The 16,949-nt window shown below is 51.3% G+C and overlaps 1 protein-coding gene across 2 annotated transcripts in view; it reads right to left on the bottom strand.

The window, feature by feature from the left end:
- Positions 1 to 11,899, bottom strand: part of PKN1 (protein kinase N1) — a 31,769-nt gene extending 19,870 nt beyond the window's left edge. Inside the window, exons 1-4 of one of the 2 annotated variants that reach the window (XM_084755678.1) lie at positions 11,677 to 11,899; positions 4,903 to 5,203; positions 1,052 to 1,203; positions 441 to 585 (exon numbers count right to left, since the gene is read on the bottom strand). In XM_084755678.1, the coding sequence (XP_084611804.1) occupies positions 441 to 585; positions 1,052 to 1,203; positions 4,903 to 5,203; positions 11,677 to 11,697 (619 nt within the window). In that variant the 5' untranslated portion in view covers positions 11,698 to 11,899. Of the gene's footprint in view, positions 1 to 440; positions 586 to 1,051; positions 1,204 to 4,902; positions 5,204 to 10,668; positions 10,792 to 11,676 lie in introns of those variants that run through there. The other variant, XM_084755679.1, reaches the window with a different exon arrangement.
- Between the last annotated feature and the right edge of the window lie 5,050 nt (positions 11,900 to 16,949).

Genomic DNA, 16,949 nt, shown 5'->3' with positions numbered 1-16,949 from the left:
AATTAAAATTAAAAAAAAAAATTTAAGTCTTTAAAACAACCCTAAAAACAAGGGATAGGAAATGGTTAAGTGGTACAGTGCCTACACAGAATCTACCAGTAAAGTTTTGGGGGCATGGCTCAATAATACAACACAGTCCTAGTATATCAGAGCCCCTGGATTCCATCCTAAGCACAACAAAAGAAAGGAAGGAGGGAGGGAGGAAGGGAAACAAATAAGCCAGCAGGTGCATTTGATCTGAGGGTGGCATTTGGCAACAACTGTCCTAGCCCAAACCTTGAATGGGACAGAAGGCCAACAGTAGATATAGGCAGGACTAGGCTCCATCCCCAGTGAGATTAATTCCTGCCTCCTTGACCTCCACAGCCAAGCATCATGGGTTGAAGGTTGAGCCCCAGAAGGCTGAATGCAAGCAGGCAATGGCCAGGAGAAGTTCTCACCTTGGGCGTCATCAGCAGCCGCCTGGCTCTCTAGCTGGCCAGCCTGTAGCGCTTGTAGCGCACGGCGAAGCTGCATGCGGATGATGTCAATCTTGGTCTTGCTATCCTGCAGCATCTGTTGAGCCGTCAACAGCAGCTTCCGGTCCTGAAGAGAGACATGCAAAGTGACAGAAAGACCAGGGAACTCAAGCCTGACCACTGACCCTGCTGTCCACGCCATGACAGCTCAGGTAAGGCAGTACTGGTGCCTGCATACAAGGACACAGTCCCCCTGTCCTGTTCATTCCAACTCTGCAGTGCAGTGGCTGAGCTCTGTGGCCTCAAGCATGCTCTCCCACTCCTCTGGGCCTCAGTTCACCCATCTCCCAAGCCTGGGACTCCACTGGACTGAGGATTCATAGCCCAGTCTGGACCAGCTGAAGCTACATCCTCCTCAGCTCTGAGAACATCTGCGAGCGAGTGTCTGCAGGCCCATAGACAAGTTGCCGTGCACTGCAATGCTATAAGGTGCCTAGAGCACACCGATCCAGAGACAGGAAGCAGACTAGCAGTTGCTGACTGGGACACAGCCTCCTGTGACAGTGATGAAATGTTCTAGAACCCTGTCTCACCTTGGTGCTGCCATTGCTGTAGGTCTGGATCATGTTTTCCGCCCCCTGCTTAACCTTCAGCTCGATGGCCAGCTGCTTCTCCAGGCCAGCCACTCTGCTCAGGTTGGTGGATGGGCAGAGAGGGCTGCCCTCCGGAAGCGACTGCGGAGCATCTGAGGAAACGAGAAGGGAAGAGAACCTCACAGTCTCACTTCAGTGTACGCAGGAGACTTTGCCCCAGCCAACGGGAAGCCCTCAGCCCAGCCTGGTGCTTTCCCAGAAAAGGAGCCTGGGGCTCAGTCAGTACACAGGTAGGAGACACCTGGCCCTCAGTGATAGGGTGGGCCTCAGCACAAAAGAAGGTAAGTTAGTGACCAGGTATGCAGAATAAATGCCCCCAGCTACCTAAGTGTGTGACTCTGCCCATAAGCCACAGGCAGTGAGTGGCAGGAGTGTACTGCTGTGGATGTAGGTGTAACAGGTGTGTATGTGTGAGCTTCTGTTGATAGATCAGCTCAGCTCTGATCTCTAGGGGCTGTTGGGATTCTGTTTTGAGGCTTGGCTGTTGTCATGGTCAGAGCTGAGGTCTGTATGTCGGGTGATGTAGTGTGTGTGTGACGGGAGAAACTGGCTGCAGAAGGGGCTTGTGAGACTCACGGCGAACTCCACCCAAGCACTGGGGCAATAGTATTGGACCCCAACAGCTGACAAAGATGACAACAGTCAGATGTAGAGGTGCTGGAGCTAAGCCTGTTGGCTGTACAGTCTGCTGCGGTGGGACAACAGTGGACATCTCTGAGGTTGGCATGATCAGAAGGTGTCACTGTTGGCGAGTGTGTCTCTCTCAGTGTAGGTTACAGGAGGCAAACCCTGGCTGCTGTTGGGACTGTGCCACAGCCTTTGGAATCAGGAAATTGTGTTTGCTGTGTTGTTGATGTGGCATAACGGACTGTGTACTTCTCCGGGCATATGTGTGACAATATGAACTCTCTGGTGTCCTCCGCCAATGCTAAACTCCTTGTGGGTTTTCTTTTTGTGTATGTGTACAAATGTGTGTACACGGAAGCCAGAGGGACAGCACGCAAATCCCTCAATTGCAGCCCCACCTTTTTTTTTTTTTTTTTTTGAGGCAAGGTCTCTTATGGAGCCTGGGCTCTTTGATTTGACTAGTGTGACTGAGCAATGAGCCCAGAGATCGTGTGTTTGCCTCCCAAGTGCTAGATTACCAACACACATGGCTTTTACTTGAGTGTTTAGAGTCCAAACCCAAGTCTTTATCTTACACAGCAAACTCTGTCCTAGCTAAGTCAGCTCCTCAACCTCTGGGGTTTTTCACTTTAACCACAATAAAAAAATTTTTTTTTTTGTTTTGTCTTTTTAAAGACGGGGTTTCTAGGCTAGGCAGTGGCGGTGTACACCTTTAATCCCAGCACTTGGGAGGCAGAGGCAGGCAGATCGCTATGAGTTCAAGGACAGCCTGGTCTACAAAGTGAGTCCAGGACAGTCTACACAGAGAAACCCTGTCTTGAAAAACAAAAACAAAAACAAAAAGGAAGAAGAAGAGGAGGAGGAGGAGGAGGAAAGAGGAGAAAAAGAAGAAGAAAAGAAAAAAGTCAGGGTTTCTCTGTGTAGCCTTAGCTGTCCTGGAACTCACTCTGTAGACCAGGCTGGCCTCAAATTCACAGTTTGCCTCTGCCTCCCTGAGTGCTGGGATTAAAGACATGCACCACCACCCCACCCTAAAATTTTAAATTTAATTCTGTCTTGGGGCCTTTCACATGCTAAGTGAGCTTTATACCACTGGGCCACATCTCAGTGCTCTGCTCAGTTTCTTTTCATGTTTTTGAGACAAAATGTCACTACACTGCCCAGGGTTGGCCTCACTTCAGTTTCCTGAGTAGCAGAGATTACCGACCTGTGTCACTAAACCCAGTAAGGCTCAGTTTTATTTATTTTTTAAAATTTAAATTTTGGCTGGGCATCAGTGGTGCACACCCAGCACTCCAGAGGCACAGGCCAGCCTGTGCTACAAAGCCAGTTCCAGGACAGCCAGGGCTACATAGAGAAACCTTTTATCCAATTAATTAATTAATTAATTAAATGTTGTGAAAGCCTCAGGCTGCAGCCAGGCAATGGTGGTGCAGGCTTTTAATCTCAGCACTTGGGAGGCAGAGGCAGGTGGGTCTCTGACTTTAAGGCCAGCCTGGTCTACAGAGTGAGTTCCAGGACAGCCAAGGCTACACAGAGAAACCCTGTCTTGAAAAAAACAAAACAAAACAAACAAATAGTCCCAGGCTGCAGCTGTGGCTCAGTTGGTAGAGGGCTCACTTTGCATGCACAAAGGCCCACATGAACTGGGTGTGGTTTTACAGGCTCTCAGGAGGCACACACCGTTAATCCCAGTACCTGGGAGGCAGAGACAGGCAGTTGGTCTGCACAGTGAATTCGAGAACAGCCAGAGCTACATAATGAAACTTTGTTTCAAAAACCAACAACCAAACAAACAAAAAGAAAATAGAAACAAAACAGAGAAGGGGGAGGAAGGCTGGGCATGGAGAGTGCTTCTGGGCTTGGGGAGCCTAGGGTTCCATGCCCTGCACCTACATCAAGTGACTCCAATTTCAGGGGCTCCAACACCATCTTCTGGTCATCTCAGGCACCTGACATGTGATGCACATGCAGACACCCAGGCACACACACATGCACATAAATAACAATAAAAATGTTTTGTGTGCTAGAGAGATGGCTCAGTGGTTAAGAGCACTGACTGCTCTTCCAGAGGTCCTGAGTTCAACCACATGGTGGCTCACAACCATCTATAATGTGGTTTAACGCTCTCTTCGGGCATGCATGCGTACGTGCAAACAGAGCACTGTATATATAAATTAAAAATAAATGAAAAAAATAAAAATAAATTAAAATAAAATGAAAAAATAAATGTTTTGTTTTTGTGGGCTTTTAGGGGGGTTTCAAGACAGGGCTTCTCTGTGTAGCTCTATCTGTTGGGGAACTCACTCTATACACCAGACTGTCCTTGAACTCAGGGATCCACCTGCCTCTGCCTCCCGAGTTTTTGGTTTGTTTGACTTTTTTTTTTCTTTGAGACAGGGTCTGTCTGTGTTTGCCTTGGCTGTCCTGTACTCACTTGTAGACCAGGCTGGCCTTGAACTCACAGCAACCCTCCTGCCTCTGCCTCTTGAGTGCTGGGATTAAAGCACCATGCCCGGCTGAGTTTTTGTTCTTCGAAACAAAGCTTTATGGTGTAGCCCTGGCTGGCCTCCTCTCACAGATATCCACCTGTCTCTGTCATACATATATATACACACATATATGTGTGTGCATGTGTATGTGTATATATATACACATACATACATATATATATATATATATATATATATATATATATATAAAGTATATAAAACACAACAACAAAGAACAACAACAGAGAAATAGTTTGCAGCCGCTGCTGTATTGGTATGACTGTAGTGAACCATGAGAGTAACAGACATGCAATATTTAGTGTTCCTGTGACTATGAGTCTCTGGGTTCTCCTGTTACTCAGATGTATGTGATCTGGGAATAGCTGTACCTGTGTCCTGAGGTACCTGGTGACAGTGTGTGAGTCTCTAGTGTTACCTGGATGCTGGTGTGTGTGTGTGTGTGTGTGTGTGTGTGTGTGTGTGTGTGTGTGTCTAAGCACTCCTAATGCCAAGGGCAGCTTTGGGTAGATCTGGGAACAGATATGACTGTGTGTTTATCCCAGTGTTAGTGGACTTGTTAGTCTGGCACTTCCTGTGGCCTCTGTCGTGCTGCTGGAATCCGCTCCAGAACGTGAGTGGACCCCTGACATCATCCCCAAGGTTTCTGCTCACCACTCCCTGCCGCAGGGTCAGGCAGCACCACATGCGCATGCAGCTCCTGCAGCTGCTGGTGCAGCAAGTCAAGGCGTCGAGCGGAGCCCCGCAGCAGCAGCTCCACGGGGCCCAGGCTGCGGCCCAGGTCGGTGGTGGCTCGCCTCAGGTTCTCGGCCCCCTCCTTCAGCTTCAGCTCCTTCCGGATCTCCCGCTTCAGCCGCTCCCGTTCTAACTCCAGCTGCTGCTGCACCCCGGGGGCCCCCAGGTCTGCCCCAGCCAGCCCCAGCTGCTCCAGCAGCGACCAGCTGCGAGGCTCGCTCTGCAGGAGGAGGGACCAGGCACACAAGGTCAGAGCCTATCGGACAGGTGGTCTCACCAGGGCAGAGCTCACTAGGCTCACCACCACCCTACCCTGCTCCACCCTACAAGTCCAAGGACGTGGGCCGGTTCCTCTTCCCTGACCCTCGTAAATGGGGTGTCTGAGCCAGAGAGACGGTTTTGGGCCTAAAGGCTCTTGCTGACAAACTTGGTAACCTGAGTTCACCCCCACCCCCCAGGAATCTACCCAGTAGGAAGAGAGAATCAACTCCTCAAAACTGTCCTCTGACCTCCACCACACACACATATACACACACAAATAAATAAACCGGGGGCTGGAGAAATGGCTCAGCAGTTCAAAACAGGGTTTCCAGCCTCTGATCCCAGATCCAGGGGGCACCTGATGCCTCTAGCCTCCGCAGGCCCTGGTGTGCATATGTACATAACCCCACAGACACACATATGCAGTGTAAGAGAGTAATATCAATTAATAAAAAGGAGGTCAAAGACTAGCGCAAGAACACAGCCTCGCTCCTTCCTCTTTGCACAGCCCAGGGTCACCACAGGTATGCCCTCTCTCCCTTCGTTACCTACGCAATAGGATTCTGAAGGGAGGTTCTGGAAGATACCTCTTCTCTTCCAGTTTCCTGCACTCCTACCAGGAGGTCCCAAGGGTTGGTAGGCTACATGTTTCTTCTGCCACCCTCCAGAACCAGGGGGCCCTTACAGCCTTATGCTGAATGTCCTCACCTGCTTTCCCAAGGGCTGGCCCTGCCTTCCTGCCCTCTATGTCTGGTACTCCAAAGAACAGAGCTCATCCCTTCCCACAGCTCCCCAGAGTTGACAGGGCGCCCAAGTGTCACCCTCCACCTGAAGAACTCTGTCACTAGTGCCCCACCTCCTTCCTTCCTATCTTTAGTCTCCAATTGAGAGGCGCACCAACCAGAGCCTCCAGTTCCTGCCACACGGGGTCTCCTTCTGCCCATCCCACAGAGACCCAAGCCCCCACCTCTAGCTCCAGATCCAAAGGGGTATCCACAGCCATCTGGGTCCTAGGTCTGGTCTGAGGGCCACGCCCTCTTCCTGAACCTCAGCCCTGCCAGGGCCTCTAGACTGCCACTTCCTCTTTCCTGCCAGTTCCCAGCATTCTCTGCGTCAGGCCAGCTATAGGTCATGGGTTTTTTGCTTTGTTTTGTGAGTTGGTTTTGTTATTATTGTTGTTGTTGTTTTTTGGTTCTTTGTTTGTCTGTTTGGAGGAGGAATGTGTTTTGTTTTTTGTTTTGTTTTGTTTGGAGACAGGGTCTCTCTAGGTAGCCCTGGCTGTCCTGGAAATCACTATGGAGACCAGGGTAGCTTGGAACTCGGGGAGATCCACCTGCTTCTGCCTCCCAGGTGCTGGGATTAAAGGTGTGTGCCATGTAAGAGGGTGTTCCCACATCACCTCCTAAATGGCCTTCTCTGGAGGCAAGCCAAGGACAGATAGCCCTCAATCCCCAGCCTGAAAGCACATCCTGGACAAATACACCCACAGTATATACGCAGCAGGCAGGACCTCATGTGGTACGTAGCATGTGTGTGGGCTCACATGTGTGGCCACATTTCCAGCTTTGCAGGTGTGAGATTTGCACATAGGCTCACATGTGCACACACAGTACAGGCTCCTGTGTCTGTAGACCCATGTCGGAGCTGGCTTCAGTTGTGACCTTGACAAGCTGTGAAGAAGACCCCTCGATTGAGGAGCTGCCTCTGGCAGACTGGCCTGTGGCCACGTCTGTAGGGGTATGTTCTTGATTGTTGATTGATGTAGGGGGGGCCCAGCCCTCTATGGGCGGGGCCAGCCCTGGGCAGGTAGGCCTGGACTGTACCAGAAAAGGAGCCTAGCAAGCCAGAGGAAGTGAGCCAGTAAGCAGTGCTGCTCCGTGGTTTTGCTTTATGCTCCTCTCTTGAGCTCCAACCGTGACTTCACTCCTTGATGGACTATCATCTATAAAACCAACTAAACCCTTTCTTCCCCGAGTTGCTCTTGCTCAGTGTTTTATCACAGTAACAGGAAGTAAACTAGACCATTCCCCGCCTCCGGGGGTATGTGGGTAGGTTCACACGGGTGTCCAGCTTCTAGCTCCGCAGGTCTGCACCGTGCTCACTGTCTGCACAGAATACTGATTCACACAAATACACACTTCTACACCTACAGGTGTATGACTGCAACACAGGCTCAGGTATACACAGAGGAGTCACACCTATTGCACCCCCCTCCCATATGAGTGTAGGGGTGGTACACAGCCTCATGAGTGTGCACACTCCCGTGCCTGCCTGCACAGAACCTCATAAACAAATGACCAAGAATGCTAGCTGTGTCCCCACGCCTACCCCACCCCAGCCACCTGCCAAGTGGCCACAGCTTACAAGCTCACGCACATGTGTGTCCTCACACTTTAGGGGGGAGTTGTTTGGTTTTGTTTTGTTTTGTTTTTGAAGTGCAGGGCTTGTACATGCTTGCACTTTTTTTTTTTAGGTGCACCATGCCCCAGCCGCAGCCCTGAGGTCTCTCAGGCCCTCTGTCCCGCTACTGTCTGTTCATATCACTATTGTGCCTCCCCAACTTCCCCTTAAGGATCAGAACAGCCAGTTCTGTAGGGTGTATATGTGTGTGTGTGTGTGTGTGTGTGTGTGTGTGCACTTCCTGTAGACAGGCAGCGTCAACTTCCTGCTTCCTCCTAACTCAGATGTCCACCATGGCTGATCACAGCTTAGAGGCCTAGGGAGCCCACCTGGCCTAGCAGTAGCTCCCAGATGCTAACACCGGAAGGAAACAGCATCCCACAACTGTTACTCAAATATACACTAAGTCTTAACCAACAGCGGCAGCAGTTACAAGGCTGGCCATATCAGCTCAAGGTACCCATGAGAACATTCTACTTCCCACTGGATTTTGCTGTGAACCTAAAACTGCTCTTTAAAAAAAAAAAAAAAGCATGTTTTAAAATAGTGGTGGTGTGCCGGGTGGTGGTGGCGCACGCCTTTAATCCCAGCACTCGGGAGGCAGAGGCAGGCGAATCACTGTAAGTTCGAGGCCAGCCTGGTCTACAAAGCGAGTCCAGGACAGCCAAGGCTACACAGAGAAACCCTGTCTCGAAAAAGCAAAATAAAATAAAATAAAATAAAATAAAATAGTGGTGGTGGTGCTGGAGAGATGGCTCTGCCGCAGCTAAGGGCTCACAACCGTTCTTCCAGAGGACCTGAGGTGAGGCCCCAGGACCCAGGACAGATGGCTCACGATGCCGCCTGTAACTTCAGGTCCAGGTGGATCTGATGTCTCTGGCTCCTGTGGGCGCATGCACATACCCTCCAACATACATAATTAAAAACATCAAAATAAATAAAAGCAGTAGTGGCAGCGACAACGGCAGCCACAGGCAGAGGGTGAAGCACGTCCAGGCTCTGCACCTCAAAGCTAACAATAACATCAGCTCCCGTAGCTGCTACTCCTCCAGGTGTCAGCGAATGTCATTGCATCATACTACAAGGACTATTTGTTTGGTTTGGCTTCATATTGTTTTGTGTCCGGGTCTCGTGTTACCGAGGTGGCTTTGAACTCAATACACAGCTAAGGCTGGCCTTGAACTACCGATCCTCCTGTTTCTATCTTGCCAGTGCTAGGACTGCAGCACGTGCCTTTGCACCTAGTAAAACATGATGCTATAGATGCTACAGATGCATATGTAAGGCTGATAGATATGGAACTGTCTTCAAAACGAAGAAATTGAGGCCCAGCAAGGCTTGTTGCTGCTGCCTTTGAGACCCTGGCTCAAAGAAAAAAATGAAAGAAAGAAGAAAAAAAACTTTAAAAATAAAATAAAATAAGAAAGAAAAAAAGAAAAAGAAAAAAAAGAGAGAGAAAAGAAGAAAATTAAAAATAAATTTAAAAAGAAAGAAAGAAAGAAAAACAGAAAGGAAGGAAGAAACTGGCTGAGGCCTCTTGCCCTAGGTCCCTCAGGCAGCAGCAGTTAGGGCCAAGATCCACACTAGCTGGAGGGACTCTATGTCCATCGCCTTGCAGCTGTGCAGTACCATAACAGTGAGCAATGTGTCCCAAGGCTCTTAAGCTCTCCTGTAGGGTGAATGAGATCAGAAGCCAAGAGCACAGGTCTTGTGATCCTGTCATCTCCTCACTGTGCGTCTGAATAGTAATCACCACAGGGGGAAACTGAGGCTCAAAAAAGGCCATAGCAGCGGCCCTTGATGAAGGCGGGTTGTTTGGGGTCATCCTTGGTTGTCACTATAACCAAGGCACTCATGGGACAACAGTCAAGTGTGGACATCCTGAGGCTCACAGGACAGCCGCCTAACACCAAATGATCCAGGCCTTGATGCAGTGCTGGGGCCGTGGGGAGGGACATGGCCTTCCAGCTTAGAGCGACAAGCTCCGTGTAAAGATGTCACAGAAGCCATTAGAGAGCTCAGGCTGAGGCTCCACCTCCTCCTCACAACTATATACCACACACACACACACACACACACACACACACACACACACAACTTCTCTGAGTAGCCCTGGCTGTCCTGGAACTCACTCCGTAGAGCAGGCTGGCCTTGAACTCCCAGAGATCTGCCTGCCCCTGCTTCCTGAGTGGCCCCATAGCCATTCTTAGCTCCATTCCCTCCTCCAAAACAGAAAACGAGACTGGGGAAATGTAAAGACATTTGACCCAGGAATTCACTGGGGAAGATACCATTGGGATTATAACCCAGCCTCACTAAGCAACACTCTGGCATGGCCAGGCCCCACCCACTGTCTCCCACCAATGCCCCCAACCCCCCAGCAGGCAAAGCAGGTACAGAGTCAGGGGCGAGGCCAGCTCAAGCAGACAAGCAAAGAGGAAAAGTGAAGGCCCTTGGCCTGGTCCCCAGCACAGAAGGGCCCGGAATATGAAATGCAGGGAGGGAGGCAGGGCCTCCTGGGTCCTCCTCCTCGGGTGATTCACTCCTGCCTAGGGACAGAGAGTCACTTGAGGGCAGCAGGGCAAACGCCTGGCCTGGCCTTGAAGAATTAGAACGTCAATTTCCCCACCTGCCATCATAGACCTGGGAGACACCAGACCAAGAACTCTCACCTTGGGGAAACCCTCTTGGCAAAGTGGCTAGGAACCCAAAACCAACCCCACATCCTGGGATTTCAATGCCTGGGGCGTTTCCAGAATCTAGACAGGACATCCGTTTGCCAGACACAGAACAGATAGGCGTGGAGGTAGTGGCACAGGGCAGCAAGTCCAAGCAGGAATCAACATAAGGAAGAAGGCAGGAAGGGGACCAAGATGTGGGTCCAGCCTTGTTCTGGGAATCACAGCCTCTGTATGCATCCTGCGTGGGACACACCAAGCACACGCATGCACTGGGAGAGCCCTACACAGCCCTCTGTGGGCTTGAAGGGGAGCCGGCACCGGTGCATCAGCCTGGAGGTCTGACCTTGTGAGATCGGCAGCACCAGATACGCCCAGCTCCTCGGCAAGGCCGGCAGGCCATCAGCAGGACTGGGGAAGACGACGGGGTACGGGAGGGTACAAGGGGACACATGGGGGCAGGTGTAGAAGGAGATGAGAAACAGTTACTGAGGACAATGGACTGCACGATGAAGAACTAATGGAGCCACAAAGACACAAAGATCTCAGATTTGGGTCCTTGAATTAAGACGGTGGGGAGTCAGTCACTGACCCTGCTTCCTCTTGGGAAGGTGAGTTCAGTAATGCCCAACAGGTCATACAGGGAAAGGCCATGTGGCTGGCAAACGCTAGTCACAGGTGTCTCTTGCGGGGAAGGGGGGGGAACGGGAGCGGTGACCCTAGCCCTGTCACCTTCCAAACATAAAATCCTTCCTGCCTGTGGTGACAGGACACGCCCCACCTGGGATGTGGCTCCATCTGTCAGCCTGAAGGGTGGCTACGAGAAAAGGGGGGAGGGGGAGCGGAAGGAGGAACCCAGGCTCTGGCCTAATGAAGTGACTTAGACACTTCCTCCAACAGGTGCCCATCTTGGTGGCGTCAAGACCATCGTAAAGACGTCTGCAGGCGGGGGTGGCCCCGGCTTTGTTGTGCGGGGGAGGGGCACGGGCCGGGCACCACTCCGGTCCGCGGCAGGGTGCCAGGCACCTGCTCCAGGTGAAGCGGCACCTGTCAGAAACCGAACCCTGGGGACCCAGACGAGTAGGGCGTGGGGACCAGAGGCACCGCGATCCGCAGCTCGCCTCGGACACCGACGTGGGGGCCCCTGCCGCGCCCGCTGACTCTCGAGGAGGGCCGGAGGAGATGGTGCGGTGGTAGAATCACGAACAGCACCCCTTCCTCCGACCAGGTCGGTGCCTCCACCTGCTACAAGGACCCGCGCGGGCTCCCGATGGGGACCTCGTCCCGGGCTCTACCCGTGCCCGGGGTCCTCCGCGCCGTCCGGCCGCCCCGTGGGTGCGGACGAGTCGCCTACCTGCACGGCGTCGCCGGCCATGTCCTCCGGCCTCCCGCCAGGGGTTCCAGCGCCGAGGGAGGGTTTGCGGGTGCGCTAGCGGGCGCGGCGGGAGGCGCGGCGCCCAGACCCCTCCCTGGCGCGCGGCGCGCCCTGGCCTTCTCCGCTCGGCCTGGCCTGGCCAGGCCTCCGCTGAGCTGCGCCCTCGGGCCCCAGCGGCTGCAGGACGGGTCACGTGAGCGCTGAGGTCCGCGCCTGGGGAGGAGGCGGGGCGGAGACGGGGGTGGGGGCGGGGCTCCCGGCGGCCCCCGGGGCTTGCAGCGGGGAGCCAGGGGGTCCCTGTTTGGCGTGCGCCTTGCGCTCCTCGCAGCTCGGCGGGAACTCTTGCGCAGGCCGAAGCCGCCGCGAGCTGCAGAGGCCTCGTCCCCGGCCTAGGACCCCTCCGAAAGCAAAAGTCACGATCCGTCTCCCCCACCTCCCAGCCGCCCAGCCGCATCCTCCCACTTATCCAAAGGCAGTCACTGGGGGAATCTGACTTCAAATCCCCAAGCCCCAGGCCTTGGGAGACCACCGAACCCCTCAGGGCAAGAAGGATGTCTATAAAAACTTAATGAGGAAGAAGAGTAGGCCAAATATAAGAGAACTCAAATGCACAATAAATACCAGCAACTGTCACTTTAATCTCAATGTTTTGAAGACTCTATTTTGACTCCCATGAGTGTTAGAAATAAATTCGGGGTGGCAAAGAGAGAGGCCACCACCCGAACTGAAATGTCTGAACCAGGCAAACTTTACCTTCGATCAAGCCAGTGTGGGTTTGCTGGGGAAAAAGCAAACACAAGGAGCCAGGAAGTGCATTTCTTAACTCAGGTGACCTCACAATCTTATTCAATTGGCTAGTGTGAAAAAGTGTGAAAAAGTGCAGAGGAAACGGAGGAGGAAGGGGAAAGGGGTCACTGCTTCAAGCCACCAAATTCCTAGAACGGAGCAGGGCCCTTTATGTAAATAAAAGTCTTACTGGGTGGGGAGGATTAAAACGTCCCTGTGAAAGTCTTACAAGGTAGGGGACCTAAAGATGTTAATGACTCTCCAAAATAGAAGGCTTATAGTGTTGGCTAGAAAAGACTCGTATTTGATTTCTTGCACGTGTATATATGTGTTTCTGCCTGTGGGTTAGGCACATATGTGCCGCTTCTGGAGGTCAGAAGATGACATGGGATCCCCAAGAATGAAGTTATGATCGGTTGTGAGCTCCCCCACCTGTGTGCTGGGAGCCAGACCTGGGTTTTCTACAAGAGCAGGGTTGTTCCTAAATGCTGACCCATCTCTCCAACCCCTATTTTAATTTTTATTCCATTTATTTAGTGTGTGTGTGTGTTCACTGTTCACGTGCACATATAGATACACATCAAAGCAAGTGTGTGATGGTCAGTGGACAACGTGCACAGTCAGTTTTCTTCTTCCACCTTATCCAGTTTGGAGGGACACGGGGGTGGGGCACACAAACTCAGGTCATCAGGCTTGGCCCTAAGTGCCTTTACCTGCTGAGCCATCTCAGTGGACATGCTGTCACTTTTAACATATTTGCCACCTAACAGGGCTTTGAATCCCTGATGCACTAGGCCCTGTGGGTCCCGGCTAGGCTATAGTTTTTGCCCTCTGTGAAGTTTTGTGTGCTTTTTGGGGGGATGCTGTGTTCACGGGGTACTCCATCCCTGCACACTAGTGTCCACGTGGAACGGAGAGGCTTCCTCAGAATTTCGCTTGGGTGACCATGTGCCGTTTGCGTTGTGGTAGCTGCCAGGACTTCTCACTCAGAAACCTAGTGAGGGATCCAAACTTTGGTCCCCAGGGCTCCCAGCAGGAAGTACTCACTGGAGGCTACAACAGTGGACGCCCTCCAGGAATCAGCGCTGGCACAGGGGACCAGAACCTCTTACGTGTCTCTGTTTTCCCAGTGACAGAGCTGTGCAGTTTCTCTTTCTCTTTTGGCCAACTCTTCAGGGAATTTTAACAGAGAGGAGGAAAAGTTACAGCCACAGGAAAGCCACTCCCTTCTCCCTTTGCCTAAGCCCTTAACGGACCCAGCACACCATCACTGATCTATCTGGACCAGATTAGAACCCTTGGTCCTTGTCCCCCAGCTTCCTCCTAACTCCCTATAGTCTCTTCTCCAAACTGTAGACCAAGAGGACCAATGGGCACCTAAAGCCAAGACATTACCAGCAGGAGCCCACCAGGCCTGTGACCTGCCGCCCTTGCCTGGGCTCCATCACCCCTTCAGCAAGTTGACATCCTAACTATACCTCAGCTGTTTGCTGAGTGAATTAAATAACTTGCCAAACTTGTCATCCAGTTTCCTTTTTTGCAATTGATAAAAGAGAAGCCCCTTTGCCTTCATCATCAAGCCAGGATGGCCATGGTACTTGTGTAATGGGTGAGGAACCCACCCATTCTCCAGATGGGGAGGACATGGAGTTGGCAGAGGGGAAAAAAAAAAAAAAGCCTTGCCCAGGGCCCTGCCTGCCAGGTTCTGAGCTGTCCCTGGGGATGGGACTTGGAAATGCAGCCAATTTCTCCTTCAGCCTTCCAGCATGCGTTTACTCAGTGAGTCTTTATCACGATCTGCTAGGGATTTGGGTTCACTGGAAATAGAGCTGCATTCTAGGCTTTAAAGGGACAGACAACAAATTCAGTGTCAAAGTTCATAGTGTCAAAGTTCCACCAGATCCCGGAAGCATCCCTGGCCTCTCCCTACTCTGTCCTGGGGCCTGGAAACGCTAGATCCTAGACATGTTAGGTGTCTTTCTGCCTCTCCAGCCTGGAAGGTCTGGTCCTGCCTCTGAAGCAGCCTTAGAAAAGGTTTCTCACCCTCATTTGGCCTTTAAGGTAGTCTGTCCAGCCTTTAAGGCAGTCATAGTGCTGCCAAACACAGGGCCTTCACACAGGCTGTTCTCTGGTCTAAAATATCTTTCTGGCATATTTTCCCAAGGCTGGTCTCTTTGCTCATTTACTTTTTAAATTTTTTAATTACATTTAAAATGGATTTAAGACTGTTGGTGGCACACGCCTTTACTCCCAGCACTTGGGAGGCAGTGGCAGGTGGATCACTGTTGAGTTCAAGGGCAGTCTAGTCTACAAAGTAAGTGCAGGACATCCAAGGCTCCACAGGGAAACCCTGTCTCGAAAATCCAAAAATAAATGTATCTTAATGTGTATGTATGTATGTGTGTAGATATGTGTGCATGACTCCAGGTGCCCATGGAGGCCAGAGAAGTGTATCAGATCCCCTGGACCTGTAGTTAGGGGTGATTGTGAGCCATCATGTGGGTGTTGGGAACCAAACCTGGGTCCTCTACAAGAGCAAAAAGTTCTCTTAACTGCTGCCATTTCTCTAACACCAATTTTTTTTTTTGAGACAGGATTTCTCTGTGTAGCCTTGGCTGTCCTGGACTTGCTTTGTAGACCAGGCTGGCCTTGAACTTACAGATATCTGCCTGCCTCTGCCTACCAAGTGCTGGGATTAAAGGCGTGTACCACCATGCCTGGCTCTCCAACCCCAATGTTTACTACAAGTTAAAATGTATTTAGTCTCTCTCTCTCTCTCTCTCTCTCTCTCTCTCTCTCTCTCTCTCTCTGTGTGTGTGTGTGTGTGTGTGTGTGTGTGTGTGTGTGTAAGAAAGAGAGAACAAGCTGGGTGTGGTGGCACATGTCACCATGCCCAGCCAAGGCTTTTTGTTTTGTTCTTGTTTTTTTTGTTTCTTAGGAGAGGATAACTTTCAGGAGCCGTTCTCGTCTTTCACCCTGTGGGTGCTGAGCTCAGACTCTGGTGTCAAGCGTTGACAGTGGGTGCTTTTACCTTCTAAGGAATCATGTTGGCCACTTTTAAAATAATTCTAGTTGGTTTTAATTGGCTGCTTAAGTGACACCATTTCTGAGCCCCTCACTGCCCTCCCCTACTGCATGACTCTGCATCTCCAGTCCTTGGCATGGTTTGACTTAATTTCAAAATTACACTGTTCTGCCTGTGATGGTTTCAACAGGAATGGCACCTACAGACCAATACCTGTGAATGTGTGGTCCCCAGACGGTAAACAGTTCAGGGAAGGATTAGGAGGTGTGACCTTGTTAAAGGAGGTGCGTCATTAGGGGTGGGCTTTGAGGTCTCAAAAGCCCATGCCAGGCCCAGACTAGCTGTCTGTGCACCATGCCTGTGTGTCAGGACGTAAGCTCTCAGGTGCTGCTCCCACACATGCTGCCCATCTGCCACCACTCATCACCAAGGGGGTGCAGACCCTTTCACTTCTCCTGGCTGTTTAGGGTCGATTGGGGTTTTGGGGGACAATGCCAATCCCTGTCAACAGCAAACTAAGCAAGCAGTCTCCTCTGAGGTACTCAGTTGAAACATTTCTCTCCATCCCTGACTCCTTCAGTCTCTGGACTCTCCAAACTGTTACACACACTACATGCCATGACCACACAGGCCACACCTTCTCTCTCCAGACTCTCCTGTTTATCGCCCTCAGCGTGCTAGACCACATCCCTCACCTAGCTGCAGGAGGCAGGCCATTACCCCCTGGCAAAGACCACACCCCACATGAGACAATTATCAGCTGTGGAAAAACTAAAATCACCCTTGGGATTAAAACAAAAACATACTTACCTAGCATAACTGAGTTTACAAAGAAACCAAAGCTTCCATTACAGTGTCTTTTCACAGCACCAGAACAGTAACTTAGACACAGGCCTTGTTCTCTCCATCTGTACAATGGAGGCGTGGACACAGTGAGAGGTGGGACTCTCTCTATGGAGGCCGGAAGAGAACCACACCATGGTAGGAGATGAGCCAGGCCAGGGTTCTCAGAGGAGCTGGCCTTCTGAGTTGCGTGTTAAAGAATGAATAGAAACGTTGCCCAGTGGTTGGAAAATTCCAGAACCCAGGAGGTAGAAGCAGAGAGATCTCTGTGAATTTGAGGCCAGACAAGCCATATAGTAAGACTTTGTCACAAAAAATAAAAAGAAAGAAATAAAAGAAAAGAAGAAAGAAAGAGAAAGAGGGAGAGGCCCAGGGATCCTTAAAGAAAAGAGTGAGGTTCTGGGGTGCTATTGGCTTCTCTGTCCCCTACCTTCTACCTTTCTCCTCCACCAATCCACTCTGTACATAAGGGCCTCCTCACTGCCTGTCCTGACCTCAAGACCTGTGAACTGGCTGCTCCTTTCATCTGCAATGCTGCTCCTTTTCATCTTGACTGGTTCTCTCTCCCTTCATGCCCACCTTTGTTCAAATGTCACCT

This window comes from Acomys minous (assembly GCF_964271855.1).
Source record: "Acomys minous genome assembly, chromosome: 14".
Lineage (NCBI taxonomy): Eukaryota > Metazoa > Chordata > Mammalia > Rodentia > Muridae > Acomys > Acomys minous.
This window is presented reverse-complemented; position numbering and strand designations above follow the sequence as displayed.